At 42.4% G+C, this 27,794-nt stretch overlaps 1 protein-coding gene across 3 annotated transcripts in view; it reads left to right on the forward strand.

Annotated features, from left to right (window-relative positions):
- Positions 1 to 27,794, forward strand: part of LOC144791099 (dehydrogenase/reductase SDR family member 4-like) — a 194,971-nt gene that overhangs the window by 58,887 nt on the left and 108,290 nt on the right. For 2 of the 3 annotated variants that reach the window (XM_078665757.1, XM_078665756.1), the window contains exons 3-4: positions 5,433 to 5,610; positions 15,529 to 15,630. In XM_078665757.1, coding sequence (XP_078521883.1) covers positions 5,433 to 5,610; positions 15,529 to 15,630 — 280 coding nt within the window. Of the gene's footprint in view, positions 1 to 3,701; positions 3,827 to 5,432; positions 5,611 to 15,528; positions 15,631 to 27,794 lie in introns of those variants that run through there. The other variant, XM_078665758.1, reaches the window with a different exon arrangement.

Genomic DNA, 27,794 nt, shown 5'->3' on the forward strand with positions numbered 1-27,794 from the left:
AAAACCTGAACTACATTAATGTCCCTAAGCAGCAGGGAGTCACAGCTGCACAGGGAAAAACAGGTACAGCCTCATAATAATAATGATGAAATATAAAATGTGTGCTTACAGTGTGCGCTACAGTACAGTGTGCAGCAGAGAAGTGTGCCACACTGAGGAGAGCGTTCGCTGCTATTGCTCTACCAAGGCTTGTGTGCACTAACATTAACATTTGGGCAAAATACATGGCGTTGCTTTGGGCCTGATAATGGTGTTGCTTTGGACCTGATAATGGCGTTGCTTTGGACCTGATAATGGTGTTGCTTTGGAACTGATAATGGCGTTGCTTTGGACCTGATAATGGCGTTGCTTTGGGCCTGATAATGACGTTGCTTTGGGACGGATAATGGCGTTGCTTTGGACCTGATAATGGCGTTGCTTTGGACCTGATAATGGCGTTGCTTTGGACCTGATAATGGCGTTGCTTTGGGCCCGATAATGGCGTTGCTTTGGACCTGATAATGGCGTTGCTTTGGACCTGATAATGGCGTTGCTTTGGGCCTGATAATGGCGTTGCTTTGGACCTGATAATGGCGTTGCTTTGGACCTGATAATGGCGTTGCTTTGGACCTGATAATGGCGTTGCTTTGGGCCCGATAATGGCGTTGCTTTGGACCTGATAATGGCGTTGCTTTGGGTCTGATAATGGCGTTGCTTTGGGCCTGATAATGGCGTTGCTTTGGGCCCGATAATGGCGTTGCTTTGGACCTGATAATGGCGTTGCTTTGGACCTGATAATGGCGTTGCTTTGGACCTGATAATGGCGTTGCTTTGGGCCTGATAATGGCGTTGCTTTGGACCTGATAATGGCGTTGCTTTGGACCTGATAATGGCGTTGCTTTGGAACTGATAATGGCGTTGCTTTGGGTCTGATAATGGCGTTGCTTTGGGCCTGATATTTAAAGGCCATTGCGGTTGCCAGGTTTGTCCGTCGTATTAGGCTTCCTGAAAAAAGCGAGAAATGCTGGCCGTGCTGGTATCATAGGAAGAGAGCAGCCTCGGCAGGGTCACCAAAGGAGCAAATGAAGGACCATTTACAGCTCCGGGTTGGGAAGGGAAGACTTACCTTGCCGCGCTGGTAAAATATATGGAGCCCACTTAATTACTTTTTGATTCCAGTGGGCTGGTTTTTACTTATCGACCTGGACAAGATGAAAGGCTATACTGGCTCCTTCGGTATTGAATCATGTGACGCTAAGATGCACTAGCATTCTAGCAGCATGTACAGTAACTCTAAAGTATCCTAGCATATAAGATACAGCTGGATGAAGTGTTCGCATCTAACATGTGGCAGCTTCAGATATCTGCACCAATAGCTATTTTATGGGGAAAGACGGGCATTTTACAGCATATGCTAATGAATATTTACAAAATAAAAACAAACAACAAATAAAAGTGTTCAAACCCAAAATAATAGACAATAAAAATATGTGCATTTAAGAGCCCAGGAGTGAGTGACTGCGCGGGGCATTCTTCACACCGCTACCACACAAGAGGGTGGGTGCATTTAAAGGGGAGCTGCATGTTTTGGGACAACTCAAGCACAACCGAGCTAAGGAAGCACAGAGCTATTTGTCGTGCAGCAGTCTCTGCATAACCTTGATCCAAAGCAAAGGGTATTTAGTCACTGTTTTCTGCCAAAGCACAGAGCTATTTGTCGTGCAGCAGTCTCTGCATAACCTTGATCCAAAGCAAAGGGTATTTAGTCACTGTTTTCTGCCGGCTTGCGGCACCCATGTGAGAGTAAATTCACACAATGTTTATACTTTAAAAGCCTGTGAAGTACTTAGCTGCGGCTCCAGAAAGACGGACACAAAGCCACGGAGCTACTTTGAGGTGATTTGTTTTTGTGTGCATATAAAGCATACAATTTCAAGAGCACCTGGGTGCAGCTTTAATACCAAGCAGCAAGTTTAAATGTAATCTCTTAAAAGACGACCAGCACACACTAAACAGCTCTAATTAAAAAAAAGTGTGTTTTTGGCCTAGAATGCAAGTGATCTGCAGGGGCTGTAACTTTTTGCATTTCATGAACATCACCCGCTTAGCAAAATACAAAAAGCGGATAGCATAAAAATAAAATGTAATCCAAAATAATAATACCAAGCGGACCAAAACTAGGCAACATCTGGAAATATATATAAATGATAACCCGATATTCACACTGTTGGTAGGGGGAAAACCTTTTACAGTCTTTACGCATTGCACTGAACATTAAAACTGATTGCTTTTGCTGACGAGAAAGTGTTGCTTACAGTTGTTAAATATAAGTTATAATTACAATAAAATTAAGAAAAAGACACATATAGCAATCTCAAATTTTAGCAGCTATATGCAGACAATTTTGAACAAAAGCGCCTCCTGAGTTGGGCTTATCTCGAAGAAGCGCATTCCTCAAAGGCTCTGTGAAAACTAGCTGAAACACGAGAATAAGCCCCCAGTAAGAACAGGATGTTTATGGGCTGTTACCAGAGCTTTTATACACATTAAACCAGGAAAAATTAGAAGTTGATCCCAAAGACTATTTAAACCTATGCACAAAACAAAAAAAATATAAAACACACACTGGTTTGCAGCAAGCAAAATAACCTACAAAGTTACATGCAGATTTAATGGTTAAAAAGAAACAACGCGATTAAGATGGCACATCCTTTTTAGCCCCGGTCACAAAGTAATGTTGGAGAATAAAACGTGAATTAGGTGAAAGTTCCCCATAGCAGCAGACAATCACAGCTACACGGGGAAATAGAGGATATATAAAATATGTGCATGGAGCGCACGTTCTACCTAGGTGCTCTAGGCACTTACCACAAAAAAGCAGAAACTGATCCCAAAGACTGTTCCAACTATAACTGCTGTTCTTAAAGTAAAATACCGCACTGGCAGGGTTCAAGGGGCCCGGTGCCACTGCACCTACTGCACCAACTGTAGGTACGCCCTTGCTCTGCAGTCCTGGCAGCCGTCTCTTCGGTAGCGTAAATGGCGTCTATTTTAAGAGAACATGGGAATCTTCAGGTCACACACTTTCAGTAAAACGCAGCCGGTTCTCGAGCTGCTCTAGGCCCGTGGCGGGGTGAGATGCGCCTGGGGCCTACTCGAGGACGGACCTTGCCCTGGCGCTGAAGGAATGCAGCCGGCCTTAAGAGGCACTTTGCAGTGAGATTTTTTTTCCTTTCTCGCAGAGAACAGGCTGGGCTGGGCAAAGTCTGCAAATAAAACGCCCTCTCGCATCCCTGTGAATTTCACCTTCCCTGTGTGAGTGGGCTGGGCGCCAAGAGGCGCTCCGCGCTGTCCTCTTTATGCTTTTACTTCCCAAGGCAGGAGGCAGCTGCAGGGCTTTCTGTTGCCGCTGTTCAGATCCACCTTCGGCGCGGCCATGAGTGATTTGCCGACCTCAGTAGAGGAGAGCAGCGCGCCCCCAGGAGGTGAGTGTGTGCGCGTGCCCGTGTGCTAGTCCCAGTGAAAAGGTCCGTCAGTGAATGCCGTGACGTCACTACCGTTCTCAAAGCCCACTCTCTGACAGTGTGGAGATCTGTCTGATGTCAGTGGGCGTCGGCTGATGAGGATGTATTGATTGGGTGAAGAGGACAGAATGTGATTATAAATTCAACAGGAGGAACAAGCCGTGAGCGTGCACTCTCCCGAACTTCCGGTGTCGGGATGTGCACGCTCACGGCTGTCGTGGGGCGGGACTTCCGTCTTATGCGCCCACGGAGTGGATGGCCGGCCCAGAGGAGCGGTGGCAGCAGAAGTCAGGAGTGGCGGCTGAGGCTGCTGATGCGGTAAGGTAAGTGGGGCTTAGTCGTGGGAGTGTGTGTCTGTGTGTGTGTGTGTGTGTGTGTGTGTGTGTGTGTGCGTGCGTGTGTGTGTGTGTGCTTCCGTGAGTGTAGCTGTGTGTGCGCGCGTGAATGAGAGAGGCTGACGCTGTGATTGTGGAACGTAGAGCAAAAGATGTGCACGGCTGGGGGGGGGGGCTGGGCATGCGCGTCCACGATGTGAAATCGACGCGCGTGCCCAGCTCTGTCTCGCTTGAGAGCCGACTCCACGACAATAGGTCGAGAGAGCTCGACCTTAAAAGTAGGAAAGAAGTGGGTAGGAGCGCTGTGAGCTCTGTGGGGGAGTGCGAAGCGAAGTAGTAACTGAAAGTGCGGTGTTGCTCAGAGTGACATGGTGGTGAGATGATATGCTGCTACACTCAGGTATGAAACCGAAAGCCTAAACTATGAGCTCATTGCTATAAAGTGATGTGCTTTGGTCTTTGTAGCGTACGTGTGCAAGTAGTGTTAGTAGGCGTTTATACCATACAGGGAGTGGGAAGCGAACTACTGACCGCTATCGTGCATTTATACTATACCAGAAGCGGGAAGCGAAGTACTCACGCCTACCGGTGTGAAGACTTGGGGATCAAACCAAGCTGATTGCTGTAAAGTGATGGGCTCTGAGCGTTGTAGGATACTAGCCGCTGTAGTATTAATGTGTAAGTAGTGTTAGTATGAGTTTATAGTATATAGGGAGTGGTTAGCAAACTACTTTCCCCTACTGGTCTGAAGACTCGGGGATTAAAGCGTGATCTTAAATCGGGAGCTCATTGCTGTAAAGTGATGTGCTCTGGGCGCTGTAGTATACCTGTGGAAGTAGTGTTAGTTTGCGTTTATATAATATAGGGAGTGGGAAGCAAACTACTCACCCCTACAGGTCTGAAGACTCATGGATGAAACCACGAGGTCATTGCTGTAAAGTCATGTGCTCTGAGTAGGATTCCAATGTAAGACATAGTAGAATGTTAGTTTGTAATTCTACTAGAATGTAAGTATGTAATTTTAGAATGTAGGGCTGTCATGAGGGAAACCTTGGGGAGTTTGTAGACGGTGCTGGAGAAGACTTTTGCCTTGCTGTCTGCTCCTGTTGGTGGCTGTTTAAGGTGTCTTGTTTTCCTGTAATAAATCTACTTATCGGATCCACTGCTGTCTGCCTCTTCACTACATACATTTGGCAAGGAACGGGAGAAGGTAAAAAGAAGGCAGCACTCACCAATACTTCAAAGTTGCTTGCGTTGAGTGTGTGTGTGTCTGTGTGTGTGCTTGTGTGTGTGGGTGGGTGGGTGTGTGTATGTGTGCCACATTCTGGGTATAGAAGCATCAAGCCAGAACCCTGGCTGCAGAGGAGAAAAATGGGGAAAACACATCCCACACATCCATTGGATTGTACCATATCCATATCCACACTCCCCCAAGGCAAAAAAGCAAAATGCCACAAATATATGTGAAACCTGTAAGCATGGCTATTTGGTTCCAAATCAAAGGACCTTATTTTATAGGGTTGGAGGGGAAAAATATGAATAGGGAAATAGTTTTAAACCAGTCTGCCAGCTGCTGACCTGTTATCTCTTGCAGGATTGGTCTTGCAGTTGCCCGTCGCCTGGCACAACAGGGGGCTCATGTGGTTGTGAGCAGCCGGAAGCAGGAGAACGTGGACAAAGCAATCAATAAGCTCAAGTCAGAGAACCTCTCTGTTTCAGGAGCCGTCTGCAATGTCACAGACAAAGACCACAGGAAGAATCTTGTGGAACTGGTGAGTGGAAATGTTATCCAAACCCAATACAATCTAAGAAAGGCAATGAATGATTCCTTCTGGCAGAGGGGGGGGCAATTCAAAGTAATGGGTACATTTTTAACATTGGTAGTTTCTGAAAAAGTCAAACACAGAATACAATTCAAATGTATTTTCTCTGTATTCTAAACATTTGAGAATGAATTTAGCACATTTTTATGAACGGATCGAGCACTTTTCATGGCAAGTACAAACATGAAAGAAAAGTGAGAAATTGTGTTCCTGTATCTTACAATGTTCTATTAAAGATAATCAATTGGTTACTCTAAGAAAAGGGGTACTATTTGAGGGGGGTAACTACCTCCCTAATGTAATAATCACAGTCCTTGTCAGGGTGAACCACTAAAGTCACTAAATTAATACCTATGGTACAGAGCAAACAGGCTTACTTAGAAGCAATGCATAACGTATTAATGCAGTAACAAAACAGTAATAAAGTTCAAACCAAACTCAATAAAAATCACAAACCATTTTAGAAAAATAGAGTAAATTCTAAAAAACGAAAAATGAAAACAAAAAGAGAAAAGTCCGATAGGGGGAACCAGAGATATGCATTTTTTGAAATGTAAAGTTAAAAATAGCTGCAAAAAGTGTTATGCGTCAACTATGGTCAACTGGTCATGGTACATCAGAATCTAGGGGTGATTTGAGGCTGATCGCAATGGAGCATGGGTCTGCTACAGAAATCAGGTTCTACCCAATCAAAGGTTTCACCTTTGGACTAGGGGCCAGATGTACGACTGATTTTAGCAGTTCAAATGGGAAATCGGTCGGTGATTGCCTGCTTAAAAGGGTTATAGCATGTATCAAACCTATTTTGCGAGTTGGTAACCTGTAACCCACTTGCAAGATAGGTTTTGCGAGTCACTTTTTGGAAGGGGCGTGTCAATGGCGTCCCTTCCTAATGGCAAGTCGCAGGGGGATGTAAGATTGTTTTGCGACCGCAAATGGGGTGACAAAACAATTGCAGTTACCATCAATTTCAAAATGGTGGCAAGCCAGTCGCAAACGGGAAAGGGTCCCCAGGGGATCACTTTGTGATTGCCATTGAAAACGTTTTTTAAGAGCACCCCATCTGCTGACCCTAATGGGTGGAAAAATGCAATCTGTGTCATGAATATTAATGAGGCAGGTCCTTTGAGACCCATTAGGGAATCACAAAAAGCGTCTCAGACACTATTATACATTAGAGATTGAAACTCTCAATTTGCGAGTCGCTAAAATTTGCAAATTCTGAGTTGCAATCTCTAATGGTCATGCAACTGGCCTTTAGTCTCTGGGATGAAAATCCTAAATCTTCAGTGGGGCAAGACAGCAGGCTGTGGCCAGAAAGGGCTTCATGAGATCGGTCTGCCGTTGGACCATTTCCCTGTGAAGCGGTTGACTTTTGCCAGGAAAGCTTAGAGTGGGTGGTAATTACATTTTGTGCCCATGGACAGTCCTTCACAAGCCAGATACTTTTGTTGTCTTTGACTGGTGAAGATTTCTACATTCATGCTTAGGACCTTATTATGAGTTTGGCAATCTGACTGTCCTAGGACCGGTATGTAAGCAGTGCACTGAGGAGCTTACATTGCATGATTTCAATACTGCCCAAAAACTACGGATAGCTGATTTTTCGTTACATTTTTTTTTAACTAGTTACCTGCTTTTACTGTTTCTGCACTTTACACTTTACTCGCTTCTGCTGGTCCCTGGTCTGCCACTGCACTTCCTGCCGCTTGAGCAGATGGACGTGGCTCCTCCTCCTGGCTCCCTCATTTTCGGCTAGTACAGCTGACACACTATAAAACCGGCATGTGTGCACGGACACTCAGTGGTATGTAAGCAGCGCTCTGAGGGGGTTACGGTGCATGATTTTAATACTGCCTAAAACTAATGATTGTTGATTGTTCATTTTAAAATTTTGAACTAGTTACCTGCATTTACAGTTTCTGCACTTTGCACTTTACTTGCTTCTGCTGGTCCCCAGTGATTACATTTCCATATGTATCAATGCCTGTGTGTGTACATTTTGATTGCATATGCCTCAAATGCACACATATGCATGATACATGTGGAAAAATACAACCTACGCATTGCCGGAGTCGGGTCCCTATGTGGCCCGTCCAAGGAATGGGTATATGGTACAAAGACAACTTACCTGTAAATCACCACAAACAGGGTCATCATCTACGAGGTGAAGATGTTGCTGTGAAGGGGGGACCCGTAAAACGAGATCCAAGTTGAACCCTGCCTGGAAGAAGGGTCAGTATGCACCCCACATCCTTTGTTACAGCTGCTTCGAAGCTGGCGGTCATACCACCCTGGTAGGCTAGTCGCAAAGCCAACTCTTAATATGGATAGTAGTGGAGCTTTTCAGGACCGCTCCTCCCCGACCGTGAACCCAGCAGTTGGTGGTGTGGTTCAGTTGCAGTCTTTGAAAACACAATCTGCCCAACTCGTAATACGTTGGTCAGACCGCCGAGCTCACTGCGGTCAGACTACCACTGCTGGTACAGCAGTCCACAGACTGACACACTTGTAATAAGGACCTTAGTCACTTTTAAGAAGCTCAGATTCTTTCAGCGAGCAAAGGCTGCAGGTTGTAGCCGAAGAGGGATCAACAAGGCCAGATACCTGCTCTGCTAGGTCCCCCTGAATTGGATTTGCTGCTGACCCAGCACTGGAGTGTCAAGACTTACTTCAGAAGAAGCCACCAGCAGGGTGCAGGGTGGGTTCTGTTGCTACTGGTAATACTTTATTGGCAGTCAACATGATAGGCTGACGCATCCTGTCCTTTTTTATAATGCAAGCCTGTCCAGATGTGTGTTATTTGATATTTTAGAAAAAATTATTTTGAGGGAACAAAAAATGATTTTCTTCCAAAATAATTCCTAACATTTTTTTTAAAGATCGGTCCAGCTCATGTTACATGATGCATATCATTTCTATAGGTCCATAATTATCCTTATCACATGCTGTGTTCAAATGAAACTGAGAATACATTTATTCTGATGGAGGAGGCACTAAACTCGTTACTCTGTTGTGATTATAAGTGATATGGAATAAAGCATGATTTGTATACTGAAGACACACCTGAGTTGCATTGTAAAACAGAATGTGATATGGATAATTGTGGCCCTGAAGAAGCTATTGAAGCTTATTCCCTGTAAAGCCATATTTAACAATACATTTCTACACACCTTACTTTAAATACCAACACCTAGCCATAATAGCAGTAAGGCCTACTTAGTGGTAACTTATTATTATTTAAAAGGTACATTTAGACCTGTCAAAGGGTTTCTTTTGATAGATCGAATTGCAGTTTAAAAGTGTCTTTAGTCAGGCAACAATGGTCATTTACATTGTCACTGTAGTCGGCACAAGGAGTGCTGCGGTCAACTAATGACATTTACCCGAGAGGCAGTGAAGACATTTTGTACCATGTACTAGGACTTACAAGTAAGTTAAGTATGCCAATGAGGAGTAGTTCTACAGTAAGAAAAACAGTCAGGGCAAAGATCTGGAGGTACACCATGCAAAAGATAATCATTTGCTACAGCTGTACATTGCGTCATAGTAACCTAATGCTAAAACTCAATCAGAAAGTGAAATTAGCAGCTTCTTTGTAATAGCACCTGAAACAAGGCCACTAAGTGGGCGTTTGGGCAAATTATGATGATTTGCATCAAATGGCTCCAGATTTACACAAATTGGAGACTGTACAGCTGCTTTAAAATGATAAAATAAAATCAGAACATTTTATATGGAACAATTCTTCCGTGGCCAGGTTAGAAATCACCAAAATCTGCAGAAAAGGAGAAATTTGCAAAGTTGAGTTGTAGTTAGGTAGAAATACTTAGGGCCCAATTACAATGTCAGGCGGAACACCATCCAATAGCCAGTGGGAGGCTTTCCACCTGACATCAATGGTTTCCATCCGACCGCTGTATTACAATACTGGCGGTAGGAGGGAAACCCACAGGGCGCTTCTGCTCTGCTTCCGACAGGCTCACAGAGCCCGCCGGGGCTGTGGGTGGAATGATAATCTGATAATGACATTTGAGCCAGCCTTGGCTCCGCCATCGGGATTACGATGCCGCTTTCAACCGGCCCTTTCATGGGGTCACCCGCCTTGAAAAGGCGAGCGGAAAGTGACTTTGGGGGACCCTAGCATTGCCCCCTTCATCCCTGGCCCTCTGCTTTGAGGCTGAGGGCAACTATACTGCCCCCAAAACCTCCCTGCACAGTGTGGCAGGCACCGCATGGTGCCTGCCACATGGTGCAGGCACGTGTAAAAACATCCATTTTACAATTGTAGCTTGTGTTTCTGCCCTTTCCAGCCGGACGCACAAACTGCAATTGCAAAATAGATGTTTCAGACTACCCATAGGGCAGTCGCATCCAAATACAGCAGGTGGAACCGCCGACCTTTGGTCGGGCAGTTCCATTCCGCAATGGTGTTGGTTGGACACAAATCTGACCGACATCGTAATGAGGCGCTTAGTTGTTTGAAAATGTTGCTTTGGCAGAAATCTGCTAGAAAACTACTAGGTCAGTTGGAAAACAGATCCTGAGCTACTGAGCTGGGAAAATGGTTCAAAGAGTTAAATGTCAGCTGATGACATTTGCTGTGAACTTTAGGTCCCAGTTTTGATTATTGATAAGGCACAGCTCACCAATCTATCCTTGTGATGTCAGTATAAAGCACTGTAAAAAGAACCAAGCCATTATTATTAATATTATTACGGTATTGAATATTGTGATTTTTATTATTGATATTATTATAATTAGTAATAGTAAAAGTAGGAGCAGTATTAAAACGAGTAGTACTAATATTAGTAGAGGTAGAAATATTACCATGAATCAGTGACTCCAAAAATGTTTTTTTGTCTCTGTATCATAATAAAAGATCAGTTTGTTGTAGGTACTGAAATCTTTCATACAACTGAGACAATCCATACATTTCTGTTTATGCTTTTTAGGGAAGAGAATAAAGATTGAGTTAAATCAATGCCAGGTCACTTGTCCAAAGATGATTTCTATATTTTCAAAGACATGAAGTCAGAGAGGTAATTTACCAACAAAGAACTGCAGCACCCACTCCAGCGCATTGCACTGTTATTTCTTCTGTGTTCCTGAATAGCAGCAAAACAGCCTAATCACTGTGGCAAATTGCAGTATTGTTTGTAGACACTGAACAAAAGCATTATTCAGTGATTAATTAGAGACTGAAATCACATAAAATTGCAGAACACTACACCAAGTCATCCAAGACTGAGCCATCCAGGAGCTTGTACAGAAAAAAGTTCCCTTTCTTAGACATATTTCAGTATGACTATGTCTGATCTATATAGAGTGAGACTGAATATACTCACTTAGGATGTATAAAAAACTCTTTTTGCAATTAGAAAATCACCAATAGCTATTTCAGACACTTTGCAATTCCCAATGGGTCGCAAATGGACCTGCCTCATCAATATTCATGAGGCAAGTCGTAATTTGCGACCCGTTGGGAATCATTACGATCGCAGGGATGGTGGCCTGCCGGGGTCAGCAGACCACTACTTCTTTGAATGCTTTTTAAAAAAAAGCTTTTTTTTATTGTAATGCAGTCCGTTTTCCTTAGGAAAAAGTGCTGCATTCTAAAAATAAAAATGAAAGATTTTCTTTTCATTTTTTAAGAGTGGACAGTGGTCTGTGTGCCCGTTGCCTGCTCTTACAAATGTAGTCACCCACATCACAAAGGGAAACGGGTCCCTTGGGGACCCCTTCCCGTTTGTGAATGGGTTACCGCCTCTTTTATGGAGTGGGTTAATTATGAATTTTTGCAACCGCTTTCTGATCGCGAAACATTCATACATTCTAGTGCAATTCATTATTAGGAAGGGATGTCCTAAACGTGCTACTTCCTAATACAGAATCACAGAAGCAAAATGCGACTATGTAACAAGTTAAGGAGGAAGACATTTTAAGACCTTGGTAGTGTACAACACTGCATTGTGCACCACTCCTCTGCACACTATTCCACTGTATGCTGTTCAACCGTTCAACACTCCAGTCTATGCCACTCCACTGTAAGCTACTACACTATACACCAGTACAGTCAACACTATTTCACTGTTCCCATTTCCACTGAACTCCACTTCACTCTCTGCTATTCCACTATATGTCACTCCCCTCTACGCCACTCTAATAGGCACTTTCCACTGTACGCCACTACACTCTGAGCCACTCTAGTCTTTGCCACTACATGCTATGCCACTCCACTCTGTATCACTACAGTATACACTACTGCACTGCATGCCACTATACCCGCTCCATTGTATGACAATGCCCTGTACACCATTACACTGTACAGCACTCCATTCCACACCACTCCACTGTACAATTTGTAACTCTACGCCAATCTATTCTATCCTACAACACTTTACTCTATTGCACTGTACAATTCTTGATTCTACACCACTCTACTGTACACTAATCCACTAGATACCACTCCATTTTCCATCACTACATAGTATGCTAGTAACAACCTTATTCCAGTCTACACCACTACACTGCCCATTACTCCACTCTATGCCACTACCATCTACCACACTACACTGTACCATGCTCTACTCTACAACATTCCATTCAACGGCAAAAAAGTCACAACACTCCCCTCTACACCACTCCAGCCTATGCTATTCTATTGTCTGCCAGTACACTGTCCCTGACTCCACTCTACAGTATGTTATGTCACTGTGCACCACTACACTGTTTCTCAATCCACCCAGCCAGTCTACTCCACTCTACCCCACTGCAAGGTACACAATTCCACTCTATGACACTTCAGGGTACACATAATGCCACTCTACGCCACTCTATACTTATCCACTGTACGTCACACCACTGTACTCCACTCTACCACCACTCCACTGTACAACACTCTACTCTATACCACTCCTCTGTACGCCACTGTATGCTATTCCACTTTATGACACTCCAATTTTACCTATTGCACTATATACTACTCCACTCTATGCCGTTCTAATATATGCTATTTCACAGTACGCTACTCCACTGTACGCCACTCTTATCTACCCCACTCCACTCTACACCCACCACTTCACTCTATCCCACTCCTCTCTACATCACTCCATTCTATACCAATCCAGTCTATCACACTGCACTGAATACCACTACACTGCATACCACTCCACACTACTACAAGCCACTGCACACTATTACACTACATCAGTCAATTCTATGCCACTCCACTGTTTGCCACTTCACTCAAAGCAAATCCACTCTGCCCCACTATAATCTACCCTATTCCGCTGCATGACACTCCATTCTAGGCCCTTCTACTGTACGCTATCCCACTATAGGCCACTCCACTCTACGTCACTACACTGCATGCCAGTAACATCTAACTTCATACCCCACAGAAAATTCACGAAGTGGTCTAAGCCCCATAAAATAGCCAAAGTTGCCTTTTCAATTACTGAGTATCTTCCCTCACTTGACGCAAATGCTACAGTAAACTCTTTCCCTTCACCATCCTTCTGACTGAACACCACTCCTATGTCTCTATTACTGGCATCCATAGTCAGAATACATTTCAATTTTGGATCAAACCCATGCAGAGTTCCAGCCATACAAATGCTTTTCCTGATGCATTCAAAATCTTTTTACAGTTCACCTGACCACAAGAATTTTACCTTGTTTTTTTAGCAATTGCGTAAACTGTACATTTTCTCTGAAAATTTCTGCACAAACTTGGCATAAAACTCGGCCAACCTTAGAAATTACATAAGTTCATCTTTACATATGGAAGTAGGTGCTTCACTAACAACCCACAAAAGCTCCTCCTTTGGTTTCACCCCTTCACTTGTAACTTCACGGCCCAAGTAGTTCAAGCTTTTCACCGTAAATGTTTATTTAGAAAATTTGGCAGTCAAGCCATTGTAAATGTAAATGTAAATGTAGTGCATTTATATAGCGCTCCGAACACCCCCGAAGGAGTCTCTCAGGCGCTGTGCACATACCGCTGTGGAACCCTTCCTGGCCTTTCTGGACAAAAGCCACTTCCTCCCTTTAGTATGTGCTAGCATCTAATTTATTTTTGGCACGGGAAGTCTTTCTGCCACAATATTATTGTTAAGATTCCTCAAGTCCACACATAAGCAGATCTTCCCAGTGGCTCTTCTAGCAACCACAATCAGTGCAATCCACTCTGCAGCCTCAACTGCTTCTATAACTCCTTCCTTTAGTAGACTCTCGATTTCTTGCTCAACTTCCTTTCTTACAATCCAGGGAATATTACTTATTTTATGTATCTTGGGGACCGTATCTTGCTTAAGGACAATTTTATGTGAGTTTGATACCAAAGTTCAAATCTTCCTTGAAAACAATTGAGGAAAGTTCATCATAAATTCAGTCACCCCTTTGTCATCACCCTCAGAGACCGAAACCTGCTCCTGGCTGTCGATGTTCAATATAATATCTAATGCTCTCTGGTCCACCCACCCTAGAACAGATGATCCATTCTATTCCACATACAGCTTGCTGACTGTTTTCCATCCCTTGAACTCAAATGTTAACCTACGGTACTCCACCATAGGAATGCTTCCGGTGTAAAAATCATAGGAGTCACATCTGACGGTCTTAAAGAATTCCCCAGGACACCAGAAATGTATCATGCCACACAGTTTTATCAACAATGGCGTATGGAGAACCAGAGTCTGCAACTATTAGAATTTCCACCCCGCCTAGTTTGATGGTACACACTGTTTATTCTGCTTATTCTTATTCTTAAAGCAATCTGTTAAGCTAACAGTTCCCTCTGTGAAGACTGTGTAGAAGGCCTAATAAAAATATCAAAGTTATGAGAATTCTATTGTGCAGCAGTGGAAATAAATTTTCACTGCAGTCTTCTTTCTGACAATCAGGAGTACTTGAGAGTAAATGTTCAGTTCTTACTATTGGATCACCTCCGCTGTGACTTCCAAAGAAGATGATAACAGGAGCCTACTCATTACCCTTGAAAAGTAATTTTAGGAGGTATCATTCATTCTAAGGTGAAGGCCAGTGGTCCTTTACCTCTGTATCACAAGTCCTTCAATGCTTGACAGGTGCAAATAAAAGGTTCTGCACTGAGTTGCTGATTTCAAATAATCTTGCATTATTACAACTTCTGGTTCCATGTTTGGTAATGCCTCATTCACTAAATGTGTCTGCATTGTTTTAGCACATTCACAATCTAGAATTTAGTTTTGGGACTGAGAGCTGACGCAGCACTGCGAGTGCCCTCAAAGAAGAACACTGATTCCTGTGTGGTGTCGTCACTCAGTCAAATCATATAAACATAGGAGGTACCAAATATATTTTTAATTTAGTTCAGACTAAACTTCTTCAACCACAAAATGTCTTCTTGTTTTCCCTTGTTCAAGTATCTCTATTTAAAACCTTTTGATACACAAACGCTTCTTCAGGGCTACTTCATATTGGCCCCTGGTCCTAGCAAATGGCGGCATTTAATTAGGGTCCACAGAATTTATATGATTAGCAAATGTAGTGTTTGAGATAATCTTTTTATATGCAGATGTGTTTTGCATTCACTTTTCACAATAACTATCAAACTGTTGTGGTTCTATCCTACGTTCCATTGTAGATCCAAATTTTCAGCATAACCACTAATGCATTAGGGTTCAATTATGCAAATATATCCAAGGAGAATAGCCTGAACATTTAAGATGTTTCTTGCCTTCATGGGTCCATGTTGCACACCTCTGTTATTTGTGACTATGAAACATTTTCTGCAGTGTCAGCCTAAATATTCAGTGCAATGACATACAATCACATGGTTACTGCATCATGGTCCTCTAATTTGCTGAATTTGCTTTGGATAAGGCTTTGAAAGAACATGGAAAAATTGACTATCTGTTCTCGAATGCAGCCACAGGGATTGACTCCAAGAACATCCTTGACACCACCGAAGAGGAGTGGACTGAGGTAAGAAGACTGCATGGTTCTGAAAGGATCCTCTTTTGGAGATTCTCATTTTGGTTCACTTTGCCATCTGTAGTTCAGACAACTCTCCCGTCTTTCCCACATCTGTAAGTTCTTCCTGTGCTAATGTTTGTTTGATTCTGGGCAGAATTATTAATGTTTGTGATAATGACATCAATGGCCATTAATTCAATTCATATGCATCCCTGCCAGTTGAGAAGATGAGATAGCATTGATTTCAATGATGTTGAATGTGGTGATCAAATCTGTGGGGTTTGGTGTATGAGCACTAACCAAAACAAAAATCCTTTCCTACAACAGTAATCTACATCAATATTCATAATAATCTATATGGAACTTCAAAACAATCTTCTGTTGGGCACCGGAGTCATAAGGCTGCCTACCCAATTTTAGCACAAGCTGATCTCCCCTCGAATGCTTCTAGCATTCTAAGACTCCTTCAATATGCCAGCTGTGGAGCATTACAATTTTTGCCACCCAGCGACGCATTTCAGGAGTGTCAATATTGTGGTGTGTTGTATGGTGTGGTGGTGCAACCCATCACGTAATACACTCAAAAAACTGTCTGAGGACCAGTCAGGCTCATTTGTAAAGCCTTTTGCTCAATCCTGGGTAGCCGTGGCTTTGAGCTGTAAGGCTTAAATAAAGCAGTAAAGCAGTTAGAAGCACCACATAACAGAATAAGAAAATCCCACAACACGAAAGAAATCCAACATTAATTAATAAGAATTGATATATTTACACATTTTTATACACCCAGATGAGCAGAATCCACAAGAGGGGTCCAAAGATATAGATTTTTAAAGAAAATGTAACTCTCACCCTTTTAGTCCACAGTGCAAACAAGAAGTGATAACTGTAAAGTATGGAGACTTTTGAAAAGTGTGGAAGAGTTGTGGTTAGCTACTCCGGCCCAGACTGGGCGACCAATTCCAACAGAGAAAAAATCAGGGAGGTCAATAGGAAATGTTAGGACAGTTACTTGGTTGACAAAGCAGTCCCAAGTCAAGCTCCACACTTTACATCAAAGCTGCCATAACTTCAATGGAATGGTCCAGATACTGAGCACATAGGATGCTGAGGATGCTGAAAGATGGTCTGGATGCTGTGCATTAAACAGGGGTCTCCTTGTGGTTATTCCTTAGTCTGCAGGAAAGGTGTGGTGATTTTGGCCACAGTGGTGGAGGTCTCTTGATGTACTCTTTGGGCCAGAAGAAGTCCAACAGTAGCTGGGCTACTGCTGTCTGGTGATTGCGGGTCCAGCCACTTCCTTTGGTGAGTGCTGGTGTCCGTCCATGCTGACCAACCCGCACGCTGATGACTATCCTGGATCCATCAGACACAGATGCAACTTTTGAGTCCTGATGGAAGGTCTTCATGACTGCATATTGATGGTGATTCCTTGCAGATGTGTACTGACTAGCCAGGATGGGCTACTTCAGCTTTTATGGCCCTGGGTTGGAACAGGGGGTAAGCCAACTGGCCCTTAGATTTCACCATTTCGGTCTGGGGCTCTGGCGAGATTTTTCCAAGTTCCAGGCACCAAAAGTAGAGTCCTCCCTTTACTAGCCCAAGGAGCAGCAGGTGCAGTTAAGTGGTTAGTGCAGACTCTCTTGTAAGGTCCAGGGGTCAGCAGGGCAGTCCTTTTTGGTAGTTTCTCTAGTCCAGATTTTATCTAAGGTACAGGGTAGTAGAGGTGCCATATGTACGCCCAGAAAGTGCCTTGGGGCAATGATGTGGTCTCTAGCCAATGTATTAGTAGGATCCCTCCTGCCTTATGATAACTTTCAGCTATGTATGGCATCTAGCAATCTTACAGTTCACTAGTCTGCCAACTATTAAATCTCTGAACCCTTTCTTGGCTGCTAGGAGCTTTGAAGCCCACCCCAAAGGCGTGGCTACCTATGGGCTACACGCCAGTGCTAAAGGTTGTCGGACAGAATATCGAGGAAACAAATATCGTGTGAACAGAATATTGCGCCAAAAATATTGAGGTCCAAAATACTGAGAAAGTAAGTGCAATGAGGGAAGTAAAGATTTACTATTCTTAACTCCACATCTTTATACCCTAAAGATATATATATATATATACATATATTGTCAAGGTACATATATGAGGAGTTAAGTACAGTTAAAGTTTGCTTACACGTAAAACTAACCTTCATGATATATTTGTCCTCGATATTCTTGACATGATATTTTGTCCGCATAATATTTTTCACCAAAACTTTGAGCAAACACCCATGGAAAAACCAGTTTGGCAACTGGTTTTCCTACTTGGTTACCACCGCCGGACAATCTACCTGAATGAAGTAAGAGCCCTTCTTGATTGTGATCAAAGTTTACCCACCAAAGGTGGCTTCTCTTTTGAAGCCAGTGTTTTGGGCCAGCACCTTGTGTGGCTCCTGCAAGGGGAAGGTAACATCTCCCTCTGTGGCAGGCCTCTATTTTTCCTAAACCTGGGAGTGGTTCACACCACTCCTATTTATTTATTTATTTATTTATTTATTTATTTGCTTGTATAGCGCAGGAATTCGACCCCCAAAGGGGTATCTCCGCGCTTGAGTTCTTACCATAAACCATGAAAGTCAGAGACCAAAAAATAAACAGGAAAGATGCAGGGTTTAAATAGTCAGGAACAGGTGTGTCTTTAAGAATTTCCTGAAAGCTCCTAGATTGGAATTTTGCCTCAAGGTTAGGGGTAAGGTGTTCCAGAGATTGGGACCCCTATAAGAGAGTGCTCGACCACCCTGCCTTTCCCTTTTAATCCGCGGGACTTGGAGCAACAGTTGGTTCCTAGAGCGCAGAGAGCGCCCTGGCTCGTAGAGTTTACATTTTTCGGTCAGATATTTTGGACCAGTGCCAAACAGGCATTTATGGATTACGCAACAGATTTTGAATTTAACCCGCTGGCGAATGGGGAGCCAGTGGAGTTTGTTCAAAAGAGGGCGTGAAGGGGATCTGGCTGGAACATTAAGGACCAGTCTGGCAGCCGTGTTCTGGGCTACCTGTAATCTGCCAAGTTGTTCCTCATTGGCAGAAAGAAGAAGCCCATTGCAGTAATCTAGCCTGCTGATCACAAGCGTTTGGACCAGTGTTTTCCTGTAAGTATCTGCTGGGTACGGAAATACACGCCTCAGGAGCCCAATGACCCTAAAACAGGATCCCGTTACCTGCGTTACATGATCTTTCAGAAGCAGTGACTGATCAAGGCGAACACCAAGATTTTTTACTACCTGTTTGGGACAGGGAGCAGGCCCTAATTCCAGAGGCTACCAGTCAGGTGACCAAAGGAGAGAGGCTTCTCCGAAAAGCATGACCTCCGTCTTGCCCACATTACATTGTAGGCAATTGAAGGTCATCCAATCGGCTATAGCTCTCATTCCCGCAGCAAAAGTGTGTTTAATTGCTGGCGTCAGGGCCTGGAAAGGAAATAAAAGCTGGGTGTCGTCAGCCTACAATATAGGCGTGAACCCATATTCTCTCACAATGTCGGCCAAGGGGGCCACATACACGTTAAACAGTGTGTAGCTTAGGCATGAGCCCTGAGGAACCCCCTTGGTGAGCTCCCTAGAGATTGAAAGATGGGAGCCCAATCGGACAGTTTGTGAGCGGCCAGAGAGAAAACTCTTCAGCCATGACAGGGCAGATCCGCCTATTCCTACCCTTTTCAGACGACCGACAAGAATTTCATGTGACACCGTGTCGAAGGCAGCGGACAGATCCAGCAGCACCAGAATCATAGAGCCTCCTCTATCCTGTGCCATCCTGATGGTGTCGGTCACGGAGAGGAGGGCTGATTCGGTGCTGTGATTAGGTCTGAACCCAGATTGCAAATGTTCCAGACCGCCCGCTGCCTCGATGAAATTAGACACATGTGTGTTCACATGCTTCTCGGCCATCTTACTAAGGTAGGGTAGTAGAGAGATCGGGCGGCGATTGGAAAGGTCCGACCAAGGCAGCGCTGCGTTCTTCCGAATAGGGTTCACTATCGCCTTTTTCCAGTCACTGGGCACTTGCCCTTCTTTAAGGGAAAGGTTGATCACCATTTGAATGCCAGTGGAGAGCAGATCACCTAATGCAGCAACCATTTTAGCAGGGATGATATCTGTTGGAGACCCTGTCTTGATTTGGTTATACAGGGAGACAACATCAGATAGGCTGACTTCCGGAAATGCAGAAAATAAAGTGCTTTCACATTTAGATGTCCGGAGGACGGAGTAATCAACATCACTCCTGAGATTTGCGGCCTTTGTGATTTTCTCATATATTGACTCTATTTTATTTTCAAAGAATGCTGAGATGTCATCGCAGAGAGTTTGAGAGAAATCATCAGGACTTTCGCAGGCCACAGGTTTTACAAAAGATTGTAGAATTTTGTAAAGTTCTCTGGTGGAGTTGCCAGCTTCATCCAGTTGTAAGGCGAAACTGTTCTTCCTGGCCGATTTTATATTTTTATGATAAATGGCCAGAGCCTCTGAGTACAACTTCCTGCTAAGGGGTGTATGTAACTTCCTCCAGATTTTTTCGAGCTTTCCACATCCTTGTTTCTCCACTCTCAGCTCTTCCGAATACCATACTTTCTGTTTAGATCTAGGGTACTGTTTATGGAGTTTCAGGGGCACCAGTAGATCCACCGCCTCTAGGAGGGCCCTGTTGAACTTAGTAAGACCACTCTCGACATCGTCATTCTCAAGAATAGTAGGCCTAGCCCTGGCCCTGGCCCCTTGATATACCTCCATACATTAATTGTTGTCCAGAGATTTCCAATTTTGATTTGCGTTTTTTTATCATCAAAAAAGTAATCGCCAATACGAGCCACATTTTTCTGGACATTTTTTAGAATGGCTGATGTGTTGCAGTGATGATCTAATATTTCAGGAACCATGAGACCTATATACTTCATTTTGGTGTTATCACATAGTTGTGGGTGTCAAGTCCTCCTCAAAGCGACACTTACACCATTTTCCAAAATGGCAGCTCTAAAATGATGTTTTTTAGACATCATATTGGTAGTTTGTTTTAATATTGTTTTTGTTTCAGGTTTTCTGTTGTTTTCAAGTCATAATAATGAGCAAAGCAGGGGATAGCAGGTCATCTTTACCTCCTTGAGTGTTGCTAACTAAAAAATCTGAGGACTGCTTCAACAAAGAAAAATGTGTCATATGCTAAACTAATTGAAAAGAAAAGCTAACATCAAATGCAGCGAGACAGAAGAAAGTTCAAGATGCAGCAGAAACACGGCAAGATGAAGTTCATAAAAGATTGAAACTGCTTGATGAAGAGGATCAAATATTTTATCTTTGTAACAACAATTGCTACAAGCCATATACAATGGAAATCCTTAAAAGAATTATTTAAAAAAATAGCAGAAACCAGTGAATCACTACAAGAATCTGAGTCTTCTGAGAAAGCGATGACAACTAAACCCAATGCTCATCCACTTAGAAGATCGATGGCTACCCCTCGTCAACCTCCAACAACTGATTAGAAAGCAGAGGCTCTTCAATGTGTTATCTGTGGTTTAGCCAGAACAAGGGAAAAAGGATTGATGAAAAAACAAAGTACAGAGTATGAGAGTCTCAAAGGGCAAATATGTTTTTATCCATAGCTAGTTTCTTCCACGATGAAGTTTTCAGCTGAGTAGCTGATCTAAACAGCGAGGTGAATGCATTTGCCATTGATTTGTATGCCTACCCGAACTGCAGGTGTGCATACATTAGAAAATATTAATGTACAATGAGCTCCCAGCAGCAACGTAACAGCCAGCCTACAGTTAAGTTTGCACCGTTTGAAAAAGAAAATGAAGTTTTAAAGCCACTCTTGAGTGCTGGCTACGGGATCACACTCAAGGAGATCAGAGAGATAATTGTCAACATTGATGAAACTGTATTGATCCATTAGGATTTTTATGGTGAGAATGTACAATGGCAGAATTCGCTTTTGTCAGTCTAACAAAAAGAATGAGCTGCTTATGGTGTTCTCAGCTGGTTTGACTGCTGAAGTTCTTGCTGTCAGAGTAAGATCACAGGATGCAGCACAATCAGCAGGAACCATTTTAAGAAAAATTCTGAAAGATTTAGATTTTGGATTTAATGACACGTTTTGTAAAGCTCCAGAGCTCTCAAATCATGGGAGTCAACAAGAATGCCTGATGTTGTCTTACATTTTTGTACATCATTGTTTAATATCAGCAAAACAAAATTGTTACAAACTAAAGTTTGTGAGTTTAGGACAGAAGTCAACAACACTGATGATGGTTTTAGCGAAGAAGTGGAAGACAATCAGATGAACAGACAAGCCTATGATGTGCCAATGTACTGTCTTTTCCAAATCATGTTTTATGAATTCAATCACAGCAAAAAGAAAACTCCACTACACATGATGACTGCCCAGGCAAACAATGACAAGTGCAAAAGTAGAGAGCTAATCACTTCAATGAATAGGATTGGTGTATCAACAAGTTTCAATAACATTGTACGAAGCAGGAACTTTTTAGCAGTTCATGCTGTAAAATATTGGGAATCCAACAGCACACCACTTCCAAGCCACTTTACCAGGACAGGATTTACAATTGCTGCTCTTAATAATTTTTATTTAGAAGACAGCTCTTCTTTGCCTGGAACATATAGCACACATGATACTGCCATGATGCTTCTTCAAGACTGTACTAATTAAGTTGCTGTTGAACAACTTGCTGTGTCTAGTGAACGTGTGCAAAATCACTACAAGCCAGCAACACATCCCAGTCTTTCAGAAAGTTTCAAAGTGGCTAAGGATATGGATCTTCTTCTACCTGATACTCTGGTCCACAAAGCTGATTTAACTGAATTGATCATATGGCCTATTTGGTGGGGACTGAAAGATGAAGAAAAGCCAGTTCCTCTCTATGCTGGAATTCATGCTCTGATCTCTCAGAATACTATCCCATTGAAGAAGGTTGAGTTTTTACCAGTAATATCATCTGGAGTCACATACTATGCCTCAGTATACACAGCTCTAAAGAATATTCAAAATGTGTGTGCTCAGCTTGAAGACCAGCCTATCCTGCCAATTATCTGAGATGAAGGTGTTTTCGTATTATAGCTGACATTTTTGTGAGCAATCCGGTAGAATTTAATGATCTTTATACATTCATGGGTATTTTCCACATGACAAAAGTTGTGTTGCGGTGTGCAGGAAGTTATCTCAGTGAATGTGGCATAGAAGATGCACTTATTGAGGCTGAAATCTTTGGAAGCAAAACTGTCCAGTCAGTATTGAGAATCGCTCATCATCGTCGTTCGTTACAAGGTATGCTCATCATATCTGAGGATAATGAAACATTGCTTTGGAATGCTTTCTGGAACAAAAATGACAAATTAGGTATTGTATATCTTATCTCAGAAACGAACAAGGCACAGGGTACACTTAATTCAAAAGACATCATGCAAAGCCAGACAATGTTCACTACAATCAGTTCAAAATCAGAATGCCTGAAAACCAAGTTCATAGAGTTTGTCAAAGAATGTGAAGAAAAATCAGAACTTTGCAAGTCCTGTGGACATTTTTTACACATGATAGCTCTAGTGGAATTACTTGATACATGCCGATCTGGAAGGTGATTGGGAACTGCACATAAAGACTGTGGCGTCACTGATTACTATGCTTTGTGAATTCAATTGCATAAACTACCTGAGATATGGATCCTAATACTTGGAAAAAGGGAAGAAGCTAGAGTTGAAAATCCATACCTCTACAGAAAATTAATCGAAAGACATTTTGTGGTGAAAGACAGAAAGGGAAGTTTTAATGATGTGGCTCCAGATACGAAACTGGAACAGATGATCCAGAGATCACAGAAAAGCGCCAATGGAAATGTTGGTCAGACACATAAAAGTGAATATGTTTCTCAATGGCAGCTAGTTTACCTTGAAGTCCTTTCTATTTGAAATTTTTCTGAAAGATGGCAAATTCAAAATTTATGGACCATTGTGAAACTGTTCCCACCGCAAACTTGTGGGAAAGAGATGGGAATGTTTTAGTAAACATGTTGACAGCTTTCTTAATTTCATGCAGCAGCCAGGAAACCCCTTTGAAATGACTGAGCCTGTGCAACTGCTCAACTTTGTGATCAAACAATATGTTGGATAACGAGTTAAGACATGTCTACTAGATGTCATGGAACATGGATCGCCACTATACACATAACTGAAGCAGGAGAGATTTGTATTGAAAGGGAATCAGCTGTTTTACATAATCACTAAAGCTAAACTTCCACGCTTTAATTGCCATAGTAAGAGTTTTTTCCAACCAGCCGCTACAAAACAGATCGCCAAAAAACAACTTTTGCAAGAACATAGAGAAATGGATGTAGAAAAAGAAAGGGGTGGATTTATCAAGGATGTTCTGTCGCATAATTTTCTTCCAACAAACAGAATATTTGATGGAGGTGCTGCAACCAAACCAGTGAAGCACAAACTCATACAAGAGCTCCCAAAAAAATGTCACCATAAGAAATTTTATTCAAAAAGTTGTTCTCATTGAAAACTGATGTTGTTGTGGAAAATATGTCAAAATTGAGAATGGTCAAGATTTCATCCATTCAAAATTTCTGAGAGAACGTTTGTGCACCTTACAAGAACTGCACACTGTCTTTGACAGTTATCTTGAACTATTTGTCAAGGAATGTGAGTGAGACAGATGATTGTCTACTAGTGGAAAAGTTGACCTTGCCTGCATCAAAAATTCAACACCTATACCTGTGGAACTTGATAAATTCTGGTAATCAACATCGAACAAGATGAACTTGGGTATGTTAACTTGCCAAAACATTTCTGATGCCTCAGTGAATACTGGATTTCCAATTATTGCAGGTGGAACGATTGTCAATGAGGAGTTGGTGCCTGTAGAGTTATATTCAAAAGGTACAGGTCATATTGTTCAAGAACTTAACAGCAAATTGGAGGAAGCAGACGTTCGTGTTGTGCTACATGTTGAGTGGCATGTTCAAAATGGTTCCAATCGAGTTATTGTACTGTCAAATGATGCTGATGGTATTATTGTGCTTTGTTGCAATGTTCATAAGTCACGGACTGTCAGATTTATGGATACGTTGTTGAGCAGGAGAGAAAAGACACTTAATCCCACTTCATATTCTGTACAAGAAACTTGATCCAGAGATGCCCATTGTTCTCATCAAGGCAAATATTCTTACTGGTCATGACACTATGAGCAAAAACTGGAACAAGCTTGGATCTTTAACTGTGGAACCTGTGAAGTTTCTAAAAGGCTTTGCCGAGACAGAAGAAGAATGTGACTTAAAAGACGAAGAAAAATACCTTGTGTGTGTGAGGAAAACGAGTTCTGACTGTCAAACAATTGATACTCTTCAGTACAGTTAGTTCAAGATATCAGTCCCACTAAGTGACCTTCCAGGGACATCATATTCTGTGCATGAACACATTAAAAGAGCGCTCCACCTGATCAGAAGATGTGTATATGTTTTGGATCATGCATATGTAGAGAAAAATCCATGTGAATTTTGTTGGGAAGAAATTGAGGAGGTGCTAAAACTTATGACATTTTTAATGCTTCTTCCCACAGAACTTACACGTACTTGTACTTGTAAAACCTGTGCGCACAAAAAGATGTTCCTGGCGATATGCTCTTCTCAAATGTTCAACATTTTAAAAAAGTACCATGAGCAATTAGCGAAACAATTAAATAAAGTTAACTATGAAAATGTGTCTAAAACAGGAGTTATAAAAACATTCTTTGTCCGATTCTGTTCATAAACATTGGTGTATATATAAAAGGATTAAAAACCATTATTATTTGTTTCATATCTAGATATGTCTCTTCTTCCTTTATTATAGCCACCATTTGGGAAAATGGCAGAAGGGTTGCTCTGGGGAGGTATTTTCTGTCTTTATAAGACTACCTGACCCCCAAAACCTATGTTTAGACTTCAGAATGAGGTATGTAGGTCTCATGGTTCCTGAAATGTTACAGCGTCATTGCAACACATCCACCATTTCTAAAAATGCAGTCTAGGGGCCAGATGTAGGTAGGCATTTACCGGTCGGTAACGGCCGAATTCGGCCGTTACCGACCGGTAAATGCAATTTGAGATGTAGGGCCCTGTATTTTACAGAATTGGTAAATTTACTGATCGGTAAATTTGCCGATTCTGTAAAATACCGAATCGGTATTTTTACCGATTCGGTAAAATTGATATGTAGGTGGGACTCTTCTGAGTCCCACAAGCATTACAAAATCGGTATTTTACCATCAAATTCCATTTGATGGTAAAATACCGATTCCGGTGTGCATGCACATGTGTGCATGCACACCTGTGCCATATGACAGGCAGACCTGTCCTTAGGGCAGGTATGCCTGCCACATGGCACCCGAACCTGTTTTGGGGGTGCTAGAGGGTGTCAAAGTGACACCCCCTGCACCCTTGTGAAAATCGGTATTTACCGATTCGGTAAATACCAAATCGGTAATGCCCATTCATTCCTATGGGCTTCAAAGCCCATAGGAATAAATGGGCATTACCGGTCGGTATTTACCGAATCGGTAAATACCGACTTTTACCGATTCGGTAAATCAACATCTGGATTTACCTAAATCTCGGAACTTCTATTTTACCGATTCATAAATACCGAATCGGTAAAATTCGGTATTTATGAGTCGGTAAAATAAAATTACCTACATCTGGCCCCAAATCAGCAATCTCTACCCAAGCTAAATTTCTTCTCTAATGATCTAAAAACACAAATCAAAAATTAAAATCTCTGGACAACAATTTTTTGGGGGAGGTATATCGGGGGGTAATCCCCAGGAGGGCAGAAGGTTGTCTGGTGGACAGCAACTGTGACTAGCCACTGGGCAACAGAGTGTCAACTTTCTGAAAGTTGCTTTCCTTAAAAGTGACATTAAATCTGACTTGGGGATAAAGCCAGGGATAATGCCATGATTCATTTGATTCTTCGGAGTAACCATTAGTCCCATGCAGAAGTTTGCACGTCTGAGATGTCAGCTTGTAACTTGTGACTCTTCCACAGTAAAACAACAAATTGAAAGTTTTACTGTTAGGACATACTAAAGAGCATGACCTTCTTAATAATATACTGCTCTCTACCTTAGGCTCAACAGGCTTTCTTTAGTGAACAAGGGCGCAGGTCGGCGGCGGAACTGCGTCATGTAGACCATCTCATTTGAATAAATTAACTTACTTTACTTTACCTGGTGTGTGTGCCCAAGCCAGTGGTTCTTCACTCTCTATGCATCAGGAAGGATTTTGATACATATATATATATGTATATATATATATATATATATATATATATTGTTAAAGGAAGTGTAGGCTTTGCCATTGGTTTAAATAGCAAAGGCAAACTGGAATCTGGCAGCTAAACCTGCTCTTCAAGGCTAGAGTGGCAAGCTGGGAGCCATTTTGTACTTTGTCACACTCAAGGTGGTCCTTTCAGTGCTGCAGCCCTGAAAAGACACTCCAATGAACATGCCTTTGGTTCCCTTGGTACCATATACTAGTGACTTATAAGTAAGTAAGCATATGCCGATTGGGGGTAGACATGCCAACATACATTTTGTAAGGGGTTAGAACACTGGCACTGAGGTCTGGTAAGCAGGACTCAGAGCACTCTTGGAGTTGAAAAACCAGCAGCATCAAGCCAAAACTTTGGGGATTGAACATGTAAAAAGAGGAATTTCCATGCAAGGAGTAAATTGAATTACTAGGAGGCTCGATAAAACATATATGGGCAAATAATACAGCTGGGGTAAAACTGACCATAAAACTGGATTCAAGACCCACAAAATGTATACCAATTGTGGTCCGTCTACATTTTTCCAATCAAAAGTTACAACTTAAGCCATTTTAGACATAAAGAGCACATGTGAAAAATACGACAGAAAATACTCTTTATACCAAAGTAAATGCGCATTCCCATTTTACTAAGATATCAACGTCACCGTGTTTCAGGACAAGTACACTTTGACTTGGTGCTGGTTGCCAGAAGTAAGATTCATGTGCAGACAACAGTCTTCCATACGTGTCATGCAAAAGCTGTCCAGAGCCCCCACCTGAGCTGTTTACAAGCAGAAGATATTATAATAAATGTGAGTCACTGAAGGTT

The sequence above is a fragment of the Lissotriton helveticus genome, chromosome 11 (assembly GCF_964261635.1).
Source record: "Lissotriton helveticus chromosome 11, aLisHel1.1, whole genome shotgun sequence".
Lineage (NCBI taxonomy): Eukaryota > Metazoa > Chordata > Amphibia > Caudata > Salamandridae > Lissotriton > Lissotriton helveticus.